The following is a 24665-nucleotide window of genomic DNA, read 5'->3' as shown; positions in this document are numbered from 1 at the left end:
AAGGAAAGGATCCAGTTTCAGCTTTCTACTTATGGCTAGCCAATTTTCCCAGCACCACTTATTAAATAGGGAATCCTTTCCCCATTTCTTGTTTTTGTCAGGTTTGTCAAAGATCAGATGGCTGTAGATGACACACACCAATTTTTAAGGTGTAAGAAGTTTCCTTATTTATTTCTAAATCTGGGATAATAACACCTATAGCTACAGTGATCATGTAAAGATTAAACCAGAAGCCAAGTGCCTCACACAGTGCCAAGCCCAGAAAAGAATCTCAATCAATAGAAGCTATTGGTACCACTACATTATATAAAGAGGAGACTTTGTGCCCAGTGCCAAGTCCCGGTATGACTAAGAGGAAGCCCAGGGCAGCAGTGACACCTGGACTCTGGGGCCAGGATGCTTGAGGTCCAAGAGCAACTCCTGCTGTGCTATATTTAGCTTCTCTCTGACAAAACTCACATCTGCAAAATGGGGATAATAAGACAACCCAACTCACAGGTTTGTGAGGATTAAATGATTTAAGCTAAGGGCTTCAAATAGTGTCTGGCATACCATAAATGAAATGCTCAAGAGATGTTAGCAACTATTATTATCCTCATCATCATTAGTGCATCTGCTGCAGCTTCAGCCCCCATGGCCAACTGCTACCAGGGCTCCAAAGGGCCTCCAAGGAAGGCCCCTTGGCTGTGGCTGTGGCACACGTGGCAGTGAGCTACGTGCCCTGGGTCTAGAGGTGATGCCTCCCTCATGGACCTCCAAGACTGGCAGAGGTGCACACACACTCACAAGCAGACAGGAATGAAACAGCAGCCGAAACAGCAGCTGCAGTAGCTCCCCCAACCCTCAGTGTGGGACAGGGGTATAGCGGGTCGAAGGAGGTGGAAGGAGTCCTGGCCCAGATGCTGGGACACAGGGACGTTTCCTGATGCTATATGGTAATGGCCTTGACCGGATAAGGACTTTTCTTTCTGGGAAATGCTTGCTGAGCAAGGGGTTACAAACCTAGATTTGATAACCAAAACATACTAACCAAGGTTTCAGTTCTGATAAGTTTTCTAACACTGATTGGTAATTCATATTTTCTATTTTAAGGGGTTTATAATAATTATTATTGCAAAACAAATGCCCTCCTATGTACTACAAACATATTACTGTAAGCAAGACTTTTTATAGTAGTTATTCTCCCTTTCTATAAAGTTGATTCAATCTCAGAACCAGATTGCAAAAGATTTTTCTCCATTTAAAGTAAAAATCTGTTGTCTCTATGATTTAAAGACTGCATTTGAAGATGTATTATTCCAGAAACCGAGGCAGCAGGAAAGAGTCACCATACTCAGAATTTTCGTGAGGATGCAGATTACCTTTTGGAAATAATTCAAAGATAGACATAACATGTAAGTTATGAAAAATGTAGCTATTGCTTTAAGGCAATGTGAAGCTGGGAGCCACATCTATTCTTACTTACCCAAGCTCTAAGAACTGCCTTGGAGTATATCTATATGAATAACAAGCCCATGCTGTGCGAAAAGCTGCAGAGTGCTACTGACGGCTGGGGGGAAGGAGAAGGAAATCTCCATAACAGATAGCAGTGTTGAACTTCTCCTAAATACCGTTGCTTTATTATTTTTCTCAGACAAAGTCATCTACGGGGTAAGTAGGGAGTTCAAATCAACAGGAAACAGTTACTGACGTCAAAGAGGTCACAGTGGAAAAGCACCCTCATGAGGAAATCTGATTGCACCATGTCTGAACTGGAAACAACTTGAATTTAACCACATTAAGAAAGATTACACAGCCTTCAAGGAAGAAACAATGAGAAGGAGTCTAATGGCTGCATTTTTTTTTTTGACTTATCATTTTGCACAGCCCAGAAGATGTCAAAGGTTAATTCAATCACCCAGCAACCCCTGTGTCAAGCCCACAGGCAAGACACATCCTGTCTGAGCTCAGAGACTAGTCTTTGGGAAGGTGAAATATGTCCTGAATACAACAAAGCCTTAGGACCTTGCATTTCAAACCTGGAAGGACACACAGCTCTTTTCAAAGACCAAGTGTTTTCCTGGTAATCTGGATGCATTATAGCCATCTCTCATAATGAAACCTGACAAGCCTTACTGGCATATATACACTAGACTACGGAAACAAAGAGGAAATCTAGCTTGCAGTTTAACACACTGTGAAACATCCAGGCCAGGAAGTTCTTTAAAGCATAAATAAGCGGTAACATATAGGGGGCATAGCAGAGTCACAGCACAAGTCCACCCTTCCTGATGGAACCTCCTTTGGCATTTCTGGTCCACATACAGCTTTCCAGTACCATGGTGTAGGGCTGGGCTGGATCCGCGCACTTGGTCTTGTTCTCCACGGGGGACCTGAAATCCTTGAAGGCAGAGCCCAGATGCTAAGTGAAATATCTTTAATAGCACTAAGCACAGTGCCTTGCCAATTGTGACGGTTAATAAATGCTTCAGGAGTGAATATAACAGGAACCATTTTTGTCTCCTGGTACAATTAAACTGGCACTTTAGAAGAGCTGGAACAAACTGACAAGATTAGTTTCACCCAACCATTCTACAGAAGCCAAGGGCAAAGAAGTGAAGTACCTTGCCCATCGTGAAAACAGCTTGTAGAAGAGTTAAGTAGGAGAACCAGGCCTGCTGATGCTGTATTTTCCTTTGTAAAGCTTTTATTTTTCTACTTATAAAACTAATTATATATCCATAGTTCAAATGTAATTACAAAGTAAATAGATAGAAAATTGAGAAGAAAATAAAGAAAATGAAAATAAAATCACCCTAATCCTGACAATCAGATATAGAAGTCTCAAACTTTTAGCTTCAAAGAACTGGAGATTTCAGGGCAAATAAGAAATTTTCAAGGTAATGTTAACTATATTTACTTTTTCCTTTGTGTCCTAATCATACTTAACATTCTATAGCATGTTTTAAAAACAGAAAGGAAAAAGTAAAAAACATACGCTTCTCTTTTCATTTACATTGCATATTATTTTCTGATATAATTAGTCATCAAGAACATGATTTTTTTTAAACAGTTGCATACTATTCCCAATGCCAGTTCTATGAAGTCCTACAATTAGCTTGACTTCTAATTAGGTTAATGAATATATGAGGACATGATAGCCTCTATGCCATGATAAAGATCATTTTTTTTTAGCCTGGTAAAGCAGGCATTTCTGAGTGGAGATGATTGCTAACGGGGCACGGTGTTTTAATTGATTGGGCAATCATTTAGACATCATTAATCTTTAGAGCACCCCCTAGTGGTCGACAAGAACGTCTGAACAAACCTCCTAGTCAAAACTACCCACATTTGAAATACACTAAGAGTCACAAAGAAGATATCCTGGAAGACTATCTACTTTTAAAAAAAGGTTTAGCAACTTAACAAAAGCATCCACAATAGGATTTCTTTAAGTCACCATTTCACATAGTGAAATTTTCTTTATAAAGATTTTGGTTTAAGCATCAAATAGGATATTTAAGGACTTAGTTTGTTCTAAGGGCCTATAGGATAAAGAGTAAAACTACCGTTTCATTTATTTAGATCATTTTTCATGACAGAGATCCCTAAACTGTAAACTTTTAAGACAACCACAATTTCACTTCTCCCTCTGATCTATGTATGAATTTGACACTTTTGCCATGTGGGAAGATACTAGGGTTATAGTTGATTAGACACTTTGTCCAGTTAGAGAAGTAGAGATTATGGCCAAGAATATGCCGTATCTGCCTCAAGGTGATGCCTGGGAATCTACTGGCTGAGAATTCATTTCCTCTCCCCATCTGCAGTGTTGATGCACGGGCTGAAGTTTCCGTGTGGAATGTGCCTTTCACGCGTTATTTTGAGTTTGATTCCTCCACCATAGCCATGACAAACTCTTCTCTGGTTCTCTTTTGTTGGGGAACAAAATCTGTTCAAGCAAATGACGTGCCCACGATCTCCTCCTAAACCATTAAAAAAATTTTTTTAAATTATAGTTTAAGTTCTAGGGTATATGTACACAATGTGCAGGTTTGTTACATAGGTATATATGTGCCATGTGGTTTGCTGCCCCCATCAACTTGTCATCTACATTAGGTATTTCTCCTAATGCTATCCCTTCCCTAGTCCCCCACCTGCCAACAGGCCCCAGTGTGTGATGTTCCCCTCCCTGTGTCCACGTGTTCTCATTGTTCAACTCCCACCTATGAGTGAGAACATGCAGTGTTCCCAAACCATTTTTGCAATCTGGATTACATATTGATCTCCACTGTCCATTAAGGAAAAAAGTTGCAGACCTTACTCTAAAGATACAGAGGTTAAATTAAAAAGACGTGGAGCTCTAACAGGAAGAGAAGTAGTCACCAGAAACAGCTTAAAAGGTTTATATGGGAGAAAGCACATTGTGTTAACTTTGAAGAGAAGCTTCAGTTGGCTAAGTGGAGTTCAGATGGGTTGTTAAAACTCCTAAAATGAGCAGATCCTAAGATAGTGACACCAAGAACCTCATACCATATCCAATAGAACTCTGAGTTTGTTAGTGAACTGACTTCATCTCAGCACTTGATTTATCCTACTATGAAACCACTTCCTTCTGATTCTTCTTCTTTTTCCACTCAACCTTAACCCTTACTTAGAATTCCTTCTTCAAGTCTCCTCTCTTCACTCTCTCTATAAACATCTACTGAAAGATTTTTGATTTTTTTTTTTTTTTTAAGACAGAGTCTCGCTCTGTTGCCCAGGCTGAAGTGCACTGGTGCGATCTTGATTCACTGCAGCCTTTGCCTCCCAGGTACAAGCGATTCTCCCTGCCTCAGCCTCCCGAGTAGCTGGGATTATGGGTGTGCGCCACCATGCCTGGCTAAATTTTGTATTTTTAGTAGAGACGGGGTTTTGCCATGTTGACCACGCTGGTCTCGAACTCCTGACCTCAGGTGATCCACTCGCCTCAGCCTCCCAAAGTGCTGGGATTACAGGTGTGAGCCACTGTGCCTGGCCTGAAAGATTTTATATTATAGTTTCTAGTTACCAAGAGGACATGGATGACACCAAACTGATCTCCCATCTCAACTGTGTTTCTGACAAACGAGCATCTTACCACTAAATTTCCCCCAAACTGAACTCAGGCTCTTCCATTCTCTCCAGGCTTCCAACTGGCCAGAGCCCTGGCTATTCCCACTTAAAAAGTCCTATCAAGTCTACCTCCTTAGTGTTTCCTTGACTCCACTCTATGATTGCTTCCCTGGGGTAGGCAAGTCTCCAGGTTGCGGGCCCAGCATCCTCACCAGATCTGCTGCCATTCGCCTCCCTCTGTAGACAGCAGCCAGAGAGAGCCTTCTAACATGCAAATCTTATGTTACTCCCTCCCTTAAAGATTTTGCTGGCTCCTTTTACCTAAACATTTTAGTCTAAGCTCCTCAGCAAAGGACATCAGACACATTATGACTTTGCTGCTTCATCACCACCCTCCCCCCACCACCACCATTTTCCCTCTTACAAATCTGCCTCATCTAGTCATTTGGGGTTTCCTGGGCATGTCCTACAATTTTAAGCCTCTGTACCTTTGCACTGCTGTTACCTCTGTCTGGGAGTCTCTGCCCTCCTCCTGTGACTACAGGGTTCCTATTCATCTTCAAAACACAGTTCAGACAGCCCCTCCTCTGGGAAGTCTTTCCAACCTCCACGAGGATCAACCATGACTTTCTTCTCTCTATCACATGGTGTTATCATGACCTTTGACTGTAAGCAATTAAAGGGCAGGTCCACATTTTGTTCTTTTGTCTTCATCCCTGGCACATAATGTATGCTCCATAAACATTTACAGAATTGAATTTAAAATGCAAGATAAGTACACTATTACCATTCATTATAGTACAGAAACAGCTAATGTCTCTGTTGGCCAGGGTCCACCTTCAATATTTAGAGACCATTCAGCCTTAAGATAGCATTTAAGGTGTCTACTTTTTGTTTTGTTGTTTTTCTTTTTTCGTGGGTTGTAAAAAATTGAGACAGGGGTCTCACTTTGTCATCCAGGCTGGAATGCAGTGGTGCAATCCCAGTTCACTAATGTAGCCTCAACCTCCCGGGCTCAAGCAATCCTCTGGTAAGGTATCCACATTTCAAGTTGAAGTGGCATTTCCATCTACAGGAAACAGAACAAAAAAAGCCAGCAAGCGGCTCTCCCTCAAAGCACAATCATATTGCTTTCAGCACATTTTTCCATGCTGGTTGGGAACCGTTTTGTAAAACTCTGATTATCTGTTTGTACAATTCAGCCACATGTACCACACACAGGATGGGAATCTGACTCACAAAGTTCAGGGTGGGGAGGATGCTTTTCATAAAACGCCACTGACTCAATTCCTTGATGGTAAAGTGAAAGTGTAATTATTAAATGCTAAAACAAGACAAGCTGCAGTATTTCTACTGCTTGCTTTTTAAAAATAACCCATTTTAGATATATGCTCAGTCAGCTAATCTTTTGCTCCCTAGATGCCCCCAGGCTCTGATAATAATGCCTTATCGAGCAGCAGGCTTCACTGTTGAGAGCTGCCAGCAGCATGCCAGCCCTCACTCACATTAAACAGACACTGCACGCTTCCGCTGTCTCCCCCGAGCTCAGGGGCTCCATCTCTAACAGTGCCACTGTCAGTGCAGGCCCCGACAGCTGTAATGAGCCCCCAACAGGAACTCTGCCTTTCTACAAACTCAAGACAAAAAATAATGCTTATATTTTCATAAAGAAGGTCTGACACAGTTGGCGTTGGCCTCTATAAAAAGAAAAGTGATAACCCATTTGATTTTTCATATCAAGGATAATCACCTTGACAGTCATGTAAGGGAGCCAGGGGAGATTCTTCCCCCTGGGAACCAATGTCTGGAGACATGTTTGGTTGTTACAACTGGAGAGGTGCTGCTGGTATTTGGTGAGCCGCTGGTATTCTGGGATGCTGCTCAACATCCACAATGAACAGGACAGCCCCCACCCCCAACAAAGTAGGCAAATGGCATTGTACTATGCAAATCAGTGATTTCTTTTTTTTTTTAATTGCAAAGGATGAAAACTTACCAGCCACTAGATTATTAAAACAACCTGACCTGTTGGTGAGGGTCAAGATGGTGAGAGCAAAGTTCTGAGCAACGTGGAAGGGCACTTTTTTTTTAAGTCACTTACAACTGGTGATAAAGATCATTGTTTTAGCCTGGTAAAGCAGACAGCTCCGAGAGGCGATGATGGCTAACTGGGCATGGTGTTTTAATTGCGATTGGCCATAGATGTGTCCTGAAGCCCAAATAAGAGGCACAAATCAAGTGAATGAGCAGATCCTATATCTATGAGCTTCCAGAAGAGAAACTAGAAACCAGTCTTACCACTGAACTTCCCCAAAACTGAACTCATGCCATTCCATTCTCTCCAGGCTCCCAACCGGCCAGAACCTTGGCCACTCCTCCTTAAAAAGTCCTATCAGGTCTACCTCCTTAGTGTTTCCTTGACCCCACTCCTATGATTGCTGCCTTGGGGCAGGCAGGTCCACGGGCCCCTGGCCCAGCGTTCTCACCAGGTCTGCTGCTATTAGCCTCCTTCTGTAGACAGTAGCCAGAGAGGAGCTCTGCCATATTTGTTCCCTATTTTTCTCGGTCGTGTCCAACTCATCTTGAACCGACTTTCACCACTGGTAGACATGATTGTAGAAGGTCTGGGCTTGCTGCAGGCACAGGTTAGTTTCCACTTCACATGCCCTCAGAGAAAACCATGCAGTCTGTGGCCTGGTGGTCCCTGGGGAGTAAGGAGCCAGGAGAACAAGGAAGCTGACTGACAAACACTTCCCAGGGTTCACTGCACAGCGATAGAAGAACGTGTATGGAGAGGAGGGAGGAATTTGGCTGGCAGGGCTCTCCTCTTTTGTTTTGGTTGGAAATTATATATTACATCATTTTAATGTTTAGAACGTCATATACCACAAGAATGGAATTAAGAGACCCTGGGAAGAGTTCCAGGACTCCCATTTGTAGCACCTAAGCCATAAATCATTCCAGACCAGAAGTGGGCAGGAGTGAGCTAAAAAATACAGGCTCTTTTGCTGTAACTAAGAATTGGAAACCTCCCACAGAAAGGAAACAGGAACTCCCTGGGTGGCCCCAGAGAAGAGACTCCAGCAAAAAGCCCTCCAAAGCCCTCCAGCAAAAAGGGGAGGGTCTGCTGGCAAGACTGAGCCAAGCTATTAGCTTACAGGGAAGGAAGGAAAAGGAACCTTGCAAAGAAAGAGTCAGTCGCTCTTGATGGCACATGGGTTAATATAGAGATGGAGACAGGAGGTAGACAGGGCGTCCTCATAGCCTGATGCAGGGGCTGCCGGTGAACAAAATAGTCTAGCCAGCGGGATGAGAAAGATCATGCAAGTGGCATTGGGAGCAAATGCAGCCTATTGGGGCTGCTACTCTTGCCATTCTGCCTCCTGCTTTAAACCTCCCAACCCCTATAGTGACCCAGAATCCACCGCTAACCAGAGACAGTACCAAGGACCAAGGACTCGAGCTAACCCTCTCCCCAGTAATTTCACTGCATCCTACAAAAAATATAAGGGAGCACTTGATCTGCAAATGCAGCTTCAGACAAATCCCCAGACTCTTCAAGCAGATGACTGCTCTGAGCCTGCCTGAAAGGAAAATCCAGGAATTGCCACAGGGAGCAGCCTGCATGGAGGGTCACCAGCTGAGACTACAAGATGAATAACCTGTTCACGAGCTTCAGCCTTATAAGCTTCCCAAAGAATGTCAGTTTCATGAGGGCAGGGACTCTTTTCTGTTTTGCTCACTGCTTCGTCCTCAAGGCTTGAAGGCGAGCCCTACACCTCGCAGATACTCAGTGCAAATCTGCTGAATGAATGAACACATTCCCCGCTAACCTGCCAGTGCACAACTCTACGTGACGAGTCTGCTAACTTTCTGTTGACAGGGCTGTTTCTGTTCATGAGACGCTGTGGATAATTCTGGACCTAGAAGAGATGGATGCAGCTGGGTTCTCAGCAGAGATTAAGTAATTAAGGAAAACCCAAGTAGTTAAAAACTAGAATATATTACAGGGTATGATTTTGATCCAAAGCAGTCAGGCTTTCAGACTGCATGATTTTCTCTTCACGGTGGGGTGGCAGCCCCTTGGCAGCCGCTTCAGGTCCTACCTGGCAGTCCCAGCTGGTCACAGCAGGAGTCGATCCAGCTTCCTAGGGAACCATCTGCAGCCCACACCCGAGGGGCTGCTGAAAGCTACTAGTTGGCTTTAGTCTCACAGCCAATCAGGTTGTACTTCTGAGCAAAGACTGGCACATACTTAAGAGTTTCCCCTAGAACCCAATGTTCATTTTCAACTACCTTTCCTTTTGTAGCATAAGGACTATGTTTACTACATGCTATCTACTGTATACTTTTCTTTCATGTGTATTAGTCTTCTCTTCCCAACTAGAATGAGTTTTTAAAAAACTGTTTCTAGCCAGGCACGGTGGCTCATGCCTGTAATCCCAACACTTTGGGAGGCCAAGGCAGTAGGATTGCTTGAGGTCAGGAGTTCAAGACCAGTGTGGGCAACATAGCAAGACCTCCAACTCTGCAAAAAATGAAAACAAATAAAAGAACTGTTTCTTTTGCCTAGCATTCAGTCAGTGTGATCCTGGATTGACTGATTTTTCACTAAACTACCTGGCAGAACACCCATCTCATTTTCACCCTTTGAGCAGTCCTGGCGCTTGGTATTTCAATAAAGGGCCCTACTGAAGCCAGAGTATCTATAATGTGGCAGGCTTTAAGGGTTCCAAGTTGGGTCCAGGAAAACCACAACCAAGCAATCACCACCCCAAAAGCTTTCGGTCATCATGAGACACAGGGACAAATTGTGACCTGAGTTGTGTTCTGGTTACATCAAATATTTTATTTACACAAAACTCCACATACCATCTTACCAGACATGGAGGTGGCGGTCTACTCAGTCTCTAGGTTGTCAACGATAATGTCGGCTACCAAAATCGAGACCAGTTACAACGGAACAACCTCAAACTGAAAAAACAAGCCGACTATTTCAAATCCTTTTGTCACACCAAGTATCTTGGCAGTCCCATCCAAAGAGACAGAGCCAAAGACACAGCTTGAACTTCAGGTTCTCTTATTCCTATTCATTTTTGTGGCCCTATTTAGCAACAGAAGGTTAGAAAGCCTGGTAGCCTGAGAGGACAGAAGCAAAGGTCCCAAATAATCCCCCCAAAATCCAGATCCTGGAGACGGCCTATGCACATTTTGTCTTCAGAGAATCTTCAGCAGAGAAGGAGGCGGGTCCAACATATGTTGGCCCCAAAGTCAGATCTTGTCTGACTATGGAAATAAATCCGCAATTAATAACCTAAAAGAAAGATGGAACACTATGAATAAGGTAGGAACATGCAGAGACAGGACACACCATGCTCTGGCTCATTTTCTATTTTGATCGGAGCCAAAGGCAAACTGCAACCAATGACCCATAGCAGACCAGATTGTATGTGTAGCAGCCAGTGCTCAGGGAGAGGGGGAAACCTAGTTCCAAACAGATCAGAGGAAATATCCTCAGGTATTTCACAAAAGGCCAAAAACCACCTACTGTGGAAAACTGCCTCTATTCCTGTCTAATGACAGTATTCTCAGCTGTACATATTAGAGACTCAAAACTTCTATTTGTGATATAATGGAAATGGCTTGTATATTATTTAGCAGGACAGTCAGGTCAGGAATCCATGCACTGACTCTGGCTTGCTATGTGATCTGGGGCAAGTCGTTTAACTTCTCTGGATCTCAGTTGCTAGGCCTTTAAAATGAGGATGATACTCTTTCCTGGATGCTTTGGGTATTAAATGAGATATTTTGTTCAATGGATATTTATGGAATGCCAATGTGCAGTTCAGTTTCATAGACACTGGTAATGAATATGAGCACCTAGGACATATGCTAGGGTCTCATGAACTGCCCTTTCCTTCTTCGCTCATCCCCTCCTGCAAAGTGGGTACCATCCAGTCCCCAGGAATCAACCAACTACCCCAAGGCATGAATAGAGGCTTCTTCAGAATCCCCATGCCTGTGAAGGGGAAAGTCTCCCAGCCTTTTGGCTATACGTTCCCTTCTCGTCTAACCCTCTGTCACGGGGCCTCTTCCCCTTGCGCTGCACGTCACAGTAACACAGAGCACACGCAGTAAAGCCACTGCAGGGGCCGAGCATGCCTCCTCCTCCCCACATCCAGCAGCTGGCAGGGGCTCAGCCAAATGCTCAGTGAGCCCGCGGGAAGGGAAAGGGGAGCTGGAGGCGCTGGGAAGCATCACAGCTGGACAGCGCAGGCTGCAGCCCCGCTACGTCCCCACATGTTGAAGCCAGCTGGAGAGGCACTCCCTAAAAGTACGCTGGCCAACAGGTCCAGGAGTAAGGAACACACCTTTAGGTGGAGAGGCTTATCTCAAAATAAAAGGCAGGGGACCTTCTTAAAGACAAGTGGGCCAGCTAAGCCAGAATTAGAACTCAGAGCTCTTGTGCTGAAGGTCACGGTGCAGTTGTCTGCCTGGGGAAAGATTAATTCCAGGGCCACATGACTGCCTTGCTGCCTGGCTGCTCTCTGCCTCTTCCACTTCTTTGCTAATATTTAATACAACAACAATGGAGAAAGTAATACAAAGAAAAGAATGTTCCTTTGTACTCATGCCGCCAGGTACACTGAGCACACTGAGATCATTTTGCACCAGCACGTATGCAGCGATGGCATTTATTTCACAAGATTCCAAGATATTCTGACCTTCAAACACCAGGATTTCAACTTTGTTGGCCATTTGTTGGTTTCTTATGGAAAGCTATGGTCCTGCCAGGAACTCCATCCTTGCAGGCTGACGTCGTCAGGACGCCCCAGCAGGCAGAGGAGCGGGAGGAGGCAAAAGCACCAGGCATCGGAGCGTCCTGTGGCCACCTGAAAGCAGTGGATCCTAAACGTAAACTTAAGTCATTCCCAAAACAATGAGGGGTACTTGGCTCAGCCCTCTCACCCAGTCCCAGGGCCTGCTCGTGAGAGGCTGTTTTGGGCACTGGCCACAAAGTGTCTTCCGTTTTCCAAATGGAAACCTTTGCTTCCATAAACTGGGTCTCTGAACAAAGCCTGAAGCCTCAGACCAATATTTACTTTGTTGCTCCCCCTTCCTGTGATGGCTCCCCTCCACCCCCAACCCCCTAGTCTTTGTTCCTCTCTCTCCAGGAGGACAACCTAAGGGGAGGCCCCTGGGAGCTGGGGATGGGGGATGGGAGGCCTGGATTCCAGGACATCCAAGCCAGGGACTCAGCTGCTGACACAACCCTCACTGATTCAGATAAAAGGAGTGTGATGTGAATTTCGCCAGAAATGAGTCAGGGAGGCAGCATGTACTAGGCTGTATCCCAGGTCCTGAGAGACCAGGGGTCTGGACCCTGACTTAATAACGGCTTATTCCTCCTACTCTCATTGTTAAAGAAATGTAATCCGATTACCAAATTTGGTAAATAGGAAAAAAAATCATTCATAATTCCACTACCTTAATCCAGTCCCTGATAGCTTATTGGCATAATTTCCTGGCAGTCTTTTTTGGGGCGGGGGAGGGGAACGGGTCTGCCAATTCACTACCTTGGGCAGAACCCGACATGGATACAGACTGTTCATCATCATAACCTCTGTATTATTTCCTAGATTCTAACCTCCTATTTTTACCATTTTCTGTGACAGATTTTAGGCAAATGACTTAACTCCTCAATGTCTCACTTCTCCATTTGACATAATGAAGATAATAATTGTACCTATCTTATAAGGCTGTTATAGGAATCATGTGCAATAAACAATACATGTTAGGTGCTTATGACAGTGCCTTGCAATTTAACTACTTAACATAAAATTATCTCTTGACTGGCTGAAAAATCTCATCAAATAGTATATTATTGAAGTGTACCCCCATTGATAAATGCTGAAGTTGTTTCTAATATTTTCCTATTATAAATAATGCATGACACCAAAGCAATCTTGACCAAAAAGAAAAAGCTGGAGGCATTATACTATCTCATTTCAAAACCTACTACAAAGCTACAGTAATCAAAACACTATGGTACTGGCACAAAAACAGACATATAGACCAATGGAGCAGAATACAGATCTCAGAAATAAATCCACACTTTTACAATCAATTATCAACAAAGATCCCGAGGACACACAACAAAGGACTGTCTCTTCAATAAATGATGTTGAAAAAACTGGATATCTACATGCAGAAGAATAAAAATAGACCCTCATCTCACATCACTGAAAAATGGACTAAAGACTTAAACGTAAGACCTGAAACTGTAAAATTACCAAATGACGACTTAGGGGAAGAAATCTGTGACACTGGCATAGGCAATGACTTTTTAAAATATGACCTTAAAAGCACAGGCAACAAAAGCAAAAACAGACAAATGTAATTATATCAAACTAAAAAGCTTCTGCAAAGTTTCTACAACCAACAGAATGAAGAGACAACCTGTGGAATGGGAGAAAATGTTTGCAAAACACATATCTGGATAAGGAGTTAATATCCAAAATATAGAGGAAACTCAAACAACTTAATAGTAAGAAACAACCCAATCTTAAAATGGTTAATGGACCTGAATAGACATTTCTTAAAAGAAGACATACAAATGGACAACAGGTGGTGGGAATGTAAATTAGTTCAACCATTGTGGAAAACCATGTGGCGACTCCTCAAGGATCTAGAACCAGAAATACCATTTGACCCAGCAATCCCATTACTGGGTACATACCCAAAGGATTATAAATCATTCTACTCTAAAGACACATGCACACGTATGTTTACTGCAGCACTATTTACAATACCAAAGACTTGGAACCAACCCAAATGTCCATCAGTGATAGACTGGATTAAGAAAATGTGGCACATATACACCATGGAATACTATGCAGCCATAAAAAAGAATGAGTTCATGTTCTTTGCGGGGACATGGATGAAGCTGGAAACCATCATTCTCAGCAAACTAACACAGGAACAGAAAACCAAACATCACATGTTCTCACTCATAAGTTGAACAATGAGAACACAGGGAGGGGAACATCACACACCGGAACCTGTTGGGTGGGAGGGCAAGGGGAAGGAGAGCATTAGGACAAATACCTAATGCATTTGGGGCTTAAAACCTGGATGACCAGTTCACAGGTGCAGCAAACCACCATGGCACATGTGTACCTATGTAACAAACCTGCACATTTAGCACATGTATCCCAGAACTTAAAGTAAAATAAAAATAAATAAAAAGTAAAAAAAAAAAAAAACAAAACACACCACACACGCAAATAGCCAACAGGTATATTAAAAATGCTCAACATCACTAATAATCGGGAATATGCAGATTAAAACCACAATGAGATATTATGTCATACCTGTCAGAACAGCTATTATTGAAAAGATGAAAAACAGGTATTGACAAGGATGTGGAGAAAAGGGAACCCCTGTATACTGTTGGTGGGAATGTAAATTAGTATAGCCATTTGGAAAATGGTATGGAGGCTTCTCAAAAAATTAAAATAGAACTACCATATGCTCCAGCAATTCCAATACTGGATATACATCCAAAGAAAATGAAATCAGCATGTCGAAGAGATGACTGCACTCTTATGGAATAAACCTAAGTGTTCACCAGTGGATGAATGGACAAAGAAACAATGGAATATATACACAATAGAATACGGCTCAGCTTTTAAAAAGAAAGATATCTTGTCATTTGCAACATGGATCAACCTGGAGGACACTGTATTATGTGAAATAAGCCAGGCACAGAAAGACAAATGCCGCTTAAGCTCACTGATATGTGGAATCAAAAAAAGCCAAACTCATAGAAACAAAATACAATAGTGGTTACCAGAGGCTGGAGGATTAGAGAGATGTTGACCAAAAAAGAAAACATAAATAAAGCACTGAAAATTAAACATCTTTATGAATAACATTTTATTCATTACATTATTTTTATAGTCTAGATTATCAGAAAAACAGATCCAAGAGTAAACATTTTATGAGTTTTAGTTCAGGTTATCAAATTAGTCACAAACTATTAGCATTTGCAGCGCTATCAGAAACATATAAGGATGCCCATTTATACACTTGTAAGCAGTGTATATGATTATTAAAAAATAGGGGAAATGAACTATGGGTTCATAAACCTTTGTAGCAACCCTGATAAATTATCAAATATTTGAAATTTGCTTACTATTTCCTTTTTGCCAAGAACAAAAGGACCTATAAAACACTTACTTTCTCAGTGTTTGCTGTCCCCTCCATGTGGGTGTCTGGGCTGGCCACTGGGAAGCCCTGGGACCTTTTTTCTTTGGTGCGAGGAGGGAGGGGGTCATCACCACAATTGAACTGACTCACTTTTGAACAGCAATTCACACTGTACAAAATATTCTGCATTCTCTCATTTGACCCTCACAGCGATCCTGTTTTCATTTTAACGACGAGAACTTTAAGGCTCAAAGGAGTTTTAGGACAGACTCAAGCCATTTAGATGGTGGAAAACAAAGCTAAAAACAAAGCTAAAAACAAAGTTCAGGTTTTCTGTTCCCAAGGGCGATGCCATTTCCATATTGTCAGGTTGGAGGGGGGCCAAGACAGACAGGAGGTGTTTAAGCCCAGGCTGAATCAACCAACTAAATGCAGAATAAGACAACATATGGAGTCAGAGTCAGCCTGACCTAAACTTGAACCTTGTCTCTGCCACTTACAATCTAAGGGATCCTCGGCTAGTTACTGCCCTGCTCTGGGCTTCAGAGAGACTGAGTCCACGGGGCTGCATGAGGGAAGTGCTGTTTTTACAAAGGCCCTCACAATGAAATGCTCTGCAGATCGAGTGGCTCCAACACCTCCTCTCACTCCTAAATTCTCCAGGGGAGACTGTCACAGTTCAGCATCACGCACTGATTAGCATCTCACTTCAGAAGCCAGGGCCTGCAACACTGGGCAGCTAAAAAGTAAGCATCTTTCTGCTGTAATTTCTCATAGCAAGTAACACTTTCTGTTCTTCATAGTTTTACAACAGTAAATGGGAATTGTCACTGAGGACTTCTGACACATGAATGCACAGCGAACAAATGCCATGTGTATTGTGGAGTCCGATACCTTGCAAACCTCAAAGAGGGCATCAGCGAGAGCAAAATTAAAATTGTATACCTCTATCTCAGCATGAGAAAAACTCCCTTGCTGCTATTTTTTTTTTCTTCTTTTTCTTTTTTGAGACAAAGTCTCGCTCTGTCGCCCAGGCTGGAGTGCAGTGGCATGATCTCAGCTCACTGCAACCTCTGCCTACCAGGTTCCAGTGATCCTCCTGTCTCAGCCTCTGGAGTAGGTGGAATTGCAGGCATGCACCACCACACCAAGCTAATTTTTATATTTTTAGTAGACGGGGTTTCATCACGTTGGCCAGACTGGTCTCAAACTCCTAGGCTCAAGTGATCGGCCCACCTCGGTCTCCCAAAGTGCTGCCTGCGCTCAGCCTCACTTGCTTCTTTGAAGTGGGTTCCCACTACTTCTTTATGATTTAGCCTAAAGCAGGGGAACATTTCCTTTATCCTTTGCTTTGGAGAGACATCTACTACAATACACACATCTTAAACCACAATGGCAGTTCCATGCATTTGGTTTCTCTGGAGGAGAAATAAAAACTTTGCGGTAATGACTGCCACCTTGTGGTCAAACATAAAACTTCCACTAGGAAAAAGAGACTTCAATTCTAGTAAAGGCTTCACCCGCTAAACACTGGGAATCCCGTGTGGCCGCTAAAATTTTGGTATATTGTATAATTTATATATTTTCCTGGAACATTTTGATTGTATATGCTATATTGATTGGGTTCCCAATCTTTTCCAGGTTAATTTCTCATTTTACTCTACCATAACATGATCTAATTGCTGATGAGATCTTTGCTTATACTCACCAGAATTTCCTTTTACAGATCAAATTCCCCTGAGTTAGGTATGAGATACTTCTTTATTTGCTTCGGCAGTAGTAACTTGGAACCACTGCTGCTGCAAGACCAGGCTAAGCTCACTAAATACCAGTTGACTGCTTGACTCAAAGGTTACCAGCTGGTGAAGATGACCTAACCTCATGTCATAGGAAACCATGTGATCTTTGGCTCAGGCCCTAGGAAGGAGATCTGAGCGGTCACCTGGCTCTGCGGCTTGACCCGTGGTGTTCATGGTGGTGTTCAGGAGGCTGGCGCTTGAAACCCTGGTGGGCAACCAGTATCAGCTACCAGCTATCCCTCTCAAGCCTGTAGCTGTAACTCCACTCCTCTATTCCAAGAAAAGAGCCCAACAAGGGGGTGAGGGCAGGGGAGGGGCTGTATGCTGGCAAAGTGCCCAGCAAAGGAAGGGCTTCAAGGCTACCCCAGGGAGCAGTGTCGGGCAGGGAGAACTGGAGCTCCAGGGGAACCAAGGACCGGCCCAGCAGAGGGAAAGAAGAGGATGGGGGCAGGAGCAGCATGGGCTCCAGGGCCATCAGGAGTCACTGAGGACCAATGAGGAGCAGAGGGGAAGGGAGAGGAGTGCAGGGGAGTCGAGGCCCATGAAGCCATTAGCTGCCTCCCCAGTTTTTTTTCTCTTGATAACGCTGGAGTGGCGTGGGAGTCCACGCCATGTATCTCCTTCAGTGCATCCTGTCACCAAGCTCCCAGACTTCTCTGCTCCACCCATTCTCCAGGCTGCACGTGTCCCTCCCAACACAGATTTGAATACAAGTGATCCTGAAACACACGAAAACGCCCAGCTTCAGTCACAGCTAGAGGAATGCAAGTTAGAACTTCAAATATACCATTTTTCTAACCTCTCAGATGACCCAAATGACAGATAGCATGCCGTGATGGGAAGGCAGGGGAAATGCATCTTCTCACTCAAGCTTTGGGAGTGTGAATTTAGAGACACAGCCCAGCAAGTAGGGAAGAGCCTGCCTGTACTCTGCCGTCAGACCACCTGGCTTCAAACCCTCTCTGCCACTTCGGAACTAAGCTTCTTTGTACCTACGTTTTCTCCTTGTGAAATGGGGTGATAATAACAGAACTTATTTCAGAGGGTTACTGTAAGGATTAAATGAGATAACAGACATAAAGCACTTAGAACAATGTGTGGCATATGAACAATAAAATGTTCGCTATCTTTAACCACAATGGAGGAGAGGGGCAATTGGACTCAATCAAAATGTGAAATGCATATACCCTTTCACCAAGCAATACTACTACTAATAATGTGTCACACAGAAACACCAGCATAAGCACACAAAGACAAAAGTATAAGGGGACTCACTGCAACAGTGACTGAAATAAAAGACTAGGAACATAATACATAGCAACAGAGGAGGACAAGTTAAATTAATTATGTCATGTTCTAAAATGGAGTACTATGCAACCATTAAAAATGAGGCAGCTTGGTATATAGAAATACAAAACAATTTCCAATGTATACTATTAATATTATGTCTTTAAAAAAAAAAAAGTGGCCAGGTACAGTGGCTCATGCCTGTAATCCCAGAACTTTGAGAGACTGAGGTGGATGGATTGCTTTAGCCCAGGAGTTTGAGAGCAGCCTGGGAAACATGGCAAAACCCCATCTCTACAAAAAATACAAAAATTAGCCAGGTGTGGTGGCATGTGCCTGTAAGTCCCAGTTTCTCAGGGGGATGAGGTGGGAGAATCGCTTTAGCCTGGGAGCTTGACGCTGCAGTGAGCCATAACCATCACAGCACTCCAGCCTGGGTGACGAAGTGAGACCCTGTCTCAAAAAATAGATTAATTAAATTTTAAAAATACAGAATCATGGGCAAAGTAAACTATTATTTGTGTTTTTTAAAGATAAATATGTATGCATATGTGTGCTGTTATATATGCTTTTGTGTACAGAAAATTCTCTCAAAGGCTATAAATAAAATGAGCAATAATTGTTTCTTTCAGAGAAAGGATATGAATATTTGGAGGATACTTATATTACCTATTGCAAGAAATTAGATTTTCATAGTTAAAACATACAACCTGATATGTCACTCCTCTGCTTCAGCTTCTTCCATGACTTTCCATTGCTCTCAGGACTAAACTCAAACCCCTTAACGCAGCCTGCAAGGATCTTCATGGCCTGGCCCTGGCCCACCTCGGCTGCCTCAGTTCTCACCAGGCCCCTCTTCAACCTCAATATGCTGCGTGTGCTGAGCCTCCTTCACACCGGATGCTCTGTCTCACCAGCAGACCTATGGTGTGCTGTTGACCCTGTATGACATATTCGCCTTCATTCTCTGCCTAACTAATTCTAACTCACTCACCTGGTCCCAGCATGGCTTTACCTCCCCTAGAGGTGTATTGCCAGCCTCCCTGACGGGGTCAGATGCCCCTATCCCACTCCCATGGAATCCCCTACTTCCTTGATGGCGGCACAGGTCAGGAACATGCCCAGAATTCACTCTCCCAAAATGTTTTTTGACAGCAAGATTCTGACACCTCTGTACAGACCCTCCCTCTTGGTGCCTTCTCCAAGGCCATTTTCCCTCTTCATTGATACCAGAAGCCCAATTTTGAGCCTGATTCTAAATAGAAGCAGAATGTCCTGTGCCAGGGGCTGAATCAAGGTCGGTGTGAACCAATCATGGTCTGCCAGCTTATCTTGGCCTGATATTTGCTCTTGCAGCCTCCTTGCTGAGGGCATGATATGGTTTGGCTGTGTGTCCCCACCCAAATCTCATGTTGAACTGGAATCTCTAATGTTGAGGGAAGGGCCTGGTGGCAGGTGACCGGATCACGAGGCAGATTTCCCTCTTGCTGTTCTCATGATAGCGAGGTCTCATGAGATCCGGCTGTTTAAAAGCGTGTAGCATTTCCCCTTTGCTCTCTCTCTCTCCTGCTGTCATGTGAAGCCCTGCTTGCTTCTCCTTCACCCTTCCACTATGATTCTGTTTCTTGAGGCCTCCCCAGCCATGCCTCCTGTATGGCCTGTGGAACCGTGAGTCAATTAAACATTTTTTTCTTCATAAGTTACCCAGTCTCATGTAGTTCTTTGTAGCAATGTGAGAACAGACATACAGGGCAGTTGACCCAAGTCTAGGAAAGATCTTCCCTCCCTGAAAAAAGGAGACTGGCTATGAAGCCCTTCGGCCCCTGCCCTTGTGCTTTCTGCTTTGCTATCATGCCAAGGTGTGGCATCTAGGGCTGCAACAAATACCTGGGGACCCCAAGGGAAAGACATGCCCAATGTCACTGAGCAACAAATCCAACCACAGTACTGTTATCATCAGACTTCTCATTATGTGAAACAAGTAAAAAGTTTACTAATGGACCAAACCCATCTTTTCTATTTATTGTTTAATCCACCGCTGCTCAAGTGTTCCATTAACTATAGCCAGAAACATTCCTAAATGCATACCATTATAGGGCAGACAGATTCAATTCCTAAGACTTGGTTTCAAGCAAAGGGACACTGCTAAAGCCAGGAGCAATGCCCTGGGATGTTCCTAATCAAGGTACCTCTCTGGGTCCTCTCAGACCCCTCTTCTAAACTCCTGTGCCCAGGTCAGAACCAGCCCAGCATTTAGGAGCAGAGTCACAGCCAAATTCATCAAGATAATCAGCCCATGGCATTTTCTCTGTTCTTAGATTTCTGTAACCTTCACTCACCTAGAGAAGATTTATGTATGATGACCTTTTCAATCCTGGGACACACAACCCTCACAGTGCTCCTTCCCCGGACAGCACAAAGGAAGGGGTGAATTCATAAGCTTCCATTTTTCCTCCAGAGGTTGTCAGAAGTCACCAATACCTCCATATGACCCTGCCTTGGGAGCCCATCCCCCAAAATTTCTGATACTCAACTTTACGAAATCTCCAGTATCTTATTGTCTCAGCTCTTTAAGAAAAGAGGCTGTTGGTGCAGTGAATGTGATTCATACTTACAGGGGTCTGAAAGCAGCAGAACAACTGAGTGAGAAAGGGGTGATTGCGGGCCAGAGATAGGATCCTTTTCTCGGTCATGGTGCATTCCACATCATCATCCTGCAGAATCACGTCCTTCTTTAGCACCTTCACAGCATAGAGGTCTCCTGTTTCTTTTATTCTTGCAAGCATCACCTATGGCAAAGCAAAAGGAGGGAGCATGAGAGAGTCCTCTTGGGGATCTTAGGGTGTGTGCAAACAAGGGAAAGAAAGAATGGCACATGTGAAATGTCAGTATGTGTGTGTGTGTGCGTGAATACAGAGCATGCTTACTTCAACACAAACAGTTAAAGCCAAGACTCACCTTCCCAAAACTCCCCTTCCCCAACACTCGGATGAACTCAAAGTTGTCGATACCAAGTCGGCTGGAAGAATTAACCCCAATCCCATTTCCTTCTTTGCTGCTCTCCTTTCCCTGTCGTCTTAGGGTCGATCTGGAAACGAGTTTCTGAAAGAGTAAGAACACAAAATTGCAGCAGGAGCACGGAGCACCCATGCACAAAGAAGACCTTACTGGCTGGGAGCAGTCTCACCCCCAGTATAACACGGGGGAAAGATCAATTCAGCTTGACAGATGATTGGTTCTGCCACTCGAAGCTCCCTCAGTATCAGCTTCTGAATCTGTGCTTACTGCTTTGTGTGAAAGGTCAATTAAAAATACATCTAAGCCATGGAGTTACAGTTAGCGCTCAAGTGGAAGTGCATGGAAACACCAATGCCTTGCGTGGTCCCTCGGGTGCCTTCTGCGGTGGCTTTCCATAGGAAGGTCCGATTCCATGAGCGCCACCTAGTGTCCACTTTTTACAGAGAGCAGTTTTCATGTCTGCTCAGAGATTCAAGCATCATTCAGCACCAGGACACGAATGAAGCAACGTTTTTAATCAATATTTTAAATTATATAGGATAAATAAAAGTTCAATGTGAATAGAACAATGATCAAAAGCATGAAGAATAAAAATTTAAATACCTAAAATCTCACCAGCCCCCTGCCAAAGATATCTACATCTATGTATAAATAACACACACACGTTTTTATACTTGGTTAATTTTTTAAAACGTAATAAAATTATTGTTTCATAACATACGTTTGTATTTAAAAATTTGTCATGGGTATTTTTCATGCCTTTAAATATCTTTCAAGCACATGAGTTCTAATGGCTATTCAATATCCATTTCATGGATAGCTCACAATGTATTAATTCCTCTGCTATTAGAAAGATGAGGCATCTCCCATTTTTCACCATGATAAATAACACCGTAGTGAATACACTTCATGCAAATCTTCAAAACAGAGTAATTAAGGGTCTAGCTCTCAAGCAAGCTGCCTGGATTCAATAACAGCTCTGCAACCTAACCTGTGACCCTGAGCAAGTTACCTACCCAGCCCATCCCTGCCTCAGTTTCCTCTTCTGACAAAGAGAAGGTTAAAGCATCTGCCACGTGAGTCATTAGGAGGCCTAGATGAACAAATGCATATAAAGCACTTAGATTGGTGCCTGGCACATTTAATAAACTTAAGCTGTACTGTCATTATCATCATCCAGTTTCTTAAGATAACTTCCTGCAAATGGAATTCCTTGTGCCAAAGTGCTAATTTTGAAGACTTCTGATACACAGCCAACTTGCCATCTACAAAGACTGAACAATCTACAGTCCTACTAGCATGAGAATTCTAGTTTCAACACAACGAATGGAAAGTAAGTGTGGCTGCCTCAGTTGGCTTTCCAATTCCATCCTACTGAGTACCTGAGGATGTTGCTACCTAAAGGCAAGGTGACTTTTGCAGGTGGCCCACCTTGAGACATTTATAAGATAAGCTACCACTAGACAACAGATCAAAAGTCTAACATCCAGCCAGGTGCCGGATATCATGGATTAAGGATAGTTGATTCAAATGACAAGTGCATTGCCCATTCCTGAAGATCGTGCTGCACGGCCTTATCTTATTCCGACTGTATCTTAGAAGCCCTAGTTCAGGCTGACATCTTTAATCTCTGCTCTTCAGGGATAACTGCGCCATGCATTAGCAATCCCCGCACAATACTGGCATCGTGCCTGCCTACCCACAAGACAGACAGACCAGATTTCAAATACATTTTTTTTACCATGATTTGATGAAACTCATTCATCTAAATCACATGTAACAGTCATTGCTGACTTAGTATGATCTAATATAAAGATTAAAATGTTTATCATAGTGGCAATTCATAAATTGTCAATAAAAGTCCCTGATCTACCAGGCAGGAGTCTTTCAGTAAAAAGGAAATGAGGTGCTTGGTGCTGACATTTTCAGGATTACCAAGAATCTCACAGTGATGGCACTTCCCTTCCTCAGTACCCAGAGATTAGTTAGTTAAGTTGATAATTTTCCTGAACTGGACACCAAGCTACACCGTTCAGATGTTACAGCCATGGCTATTTCCCATCTCTAGACACTGACCAGGAAGGCAGCAGTAAGACATGGGCTTGGGAAGCAGCCAAGGCTCAACTCGATGACAGCAGGTGGAGGTCATTCAGGGAGAGTGCTGACAAAAACATGTGCACTGCAACTGACACAACTCCACCCACTCCTGAGAGTCCAGAGGGAGGGACTCCTGTCTCTTGCTGAATGTGAGTGATAAATTCACAATCCATAAACAAAACCTGCAGAACTGCTGGACTCCAGGGCTGTGCAGAGCCTCAGAGATCTTCAAGTTGAACCCCTTTAGAGGTGAGGATGCTGACGCCCATAGTTACTGGTCACCTGTCCTGCCTGGTCATCAGCCAAGAGCATAACCCAGGATCCTGCGTTTTAGGCTTTCACCAGACCACAGTGACAGGAAGCTGACTTTAAAAAAGAAAAGAGAGGCCAGGTGTGGCAGCTCATGCCTGTAATCCCAGCACTTTGGGAAGCCAAGGCGGGCGGATCACTTGAGATCAGAAGTTCGAGACCAGCCTGGCCAACATGGAGAAACCCCCTCTCTAATAAAAATACAAAATTAGCCGGGCGTGGTAGTGGGCACCTGTAATCCCAGCTACTCGGGAGGCTAAGGCAGAAGAATTGCTTGAACCTGGGAGGTGGAGGTTGCAGTGAGCCAAGATCACTGCACTCCAGGCTGGGTGACAAAGCGAGACTCTATCTCAAAGAATAAGTAGAAAAAAGAAAAAAGGGGAAAAAAAAGGAAAAGAAAGAAAAAAGTCCTTCTTCTACTTTCTATTACTTGTTGCCCATGCTCATTATTTCTTGTCATATAACTGTAACTACAATCTTATCTGTGAAACAAATTGCTCTTAAAAATGTGATTGTAGCCAGACACAGTGGTTCACACCTGTGTAATCCCAACACTTTGGGAGGCCAAAGCGGGAGGATCACTTGAGCCCAGGAATTTGAGACCAGCCTGCACAATAAAGTGAAACTCCATCTCTACAAAAAAAAAATTAAAAATTAGCCTGACATACTGGCACACACCTGCAGTCCCAGCTACTCGGAAGGCTGAGGTAGAAGGATCACTTGAGCCTGGGCAGTCGAGGCTGCACAGAACCATAATTGTGCCACTGCACTCCAGTCTGGGTGACAGAGGAAGACCCCATCTCAAAAAGGAAGGAAGGCAGGCAGGAAGGCAGGAAGGCAGGAAGGCAGGAAGGCAGGAAGGCAGGAAGG

At 43.6% G+C, this 24665-nt stretch overlaps 1 protein-coding gene across 1 annotated transcript in view; it reads right to left on the bottom strand.

Moving 5' to 3' along the window:
* The window catches only part of PRKCH (protein kinase C, eta), a 370064-nt gene that overhangs the window by 73448 nt on the left and 271951 nt on the right, over nt 1-24665 (bottom strand). The window contains exons 9-10 of the mRNA XM_011978272.1: nt 21330-21473; nt 20987-21160 (exon numbers count right to left, since the gene is read on the bottom strand). Coding sequence (XP_011833662.1) covers nt 20987-21160; nt 21330-21473 — 318 coding nt within the window. The remainder of the gene's footprint in view (nt 1-20986; nt 21161-21329; nt 21474-24665) is intronic.

This window comes from Mandrillus leucophaeus, unplaced genomic scaffold (genome assembly GCF_000951045.1).
Source record: "Mandrillus leucophaeus isolate KB7577 unplaced genomic scaffold, Mleu.le_1.0 Scaffold192, whole genome shotgun sequence".
NCBI classification, from domain to species: Eukaryota; Metazoa; Chordata; class Mammalia; order Primates; family Cercopithecidae; genus Mandrillus; species Mandrillus leucophaeus.
The sequence above is the reverse complement of the archived record's forward strand: the minus strand, read 5'-3'. Positions and strand labels throughout refer to the sequence as shown.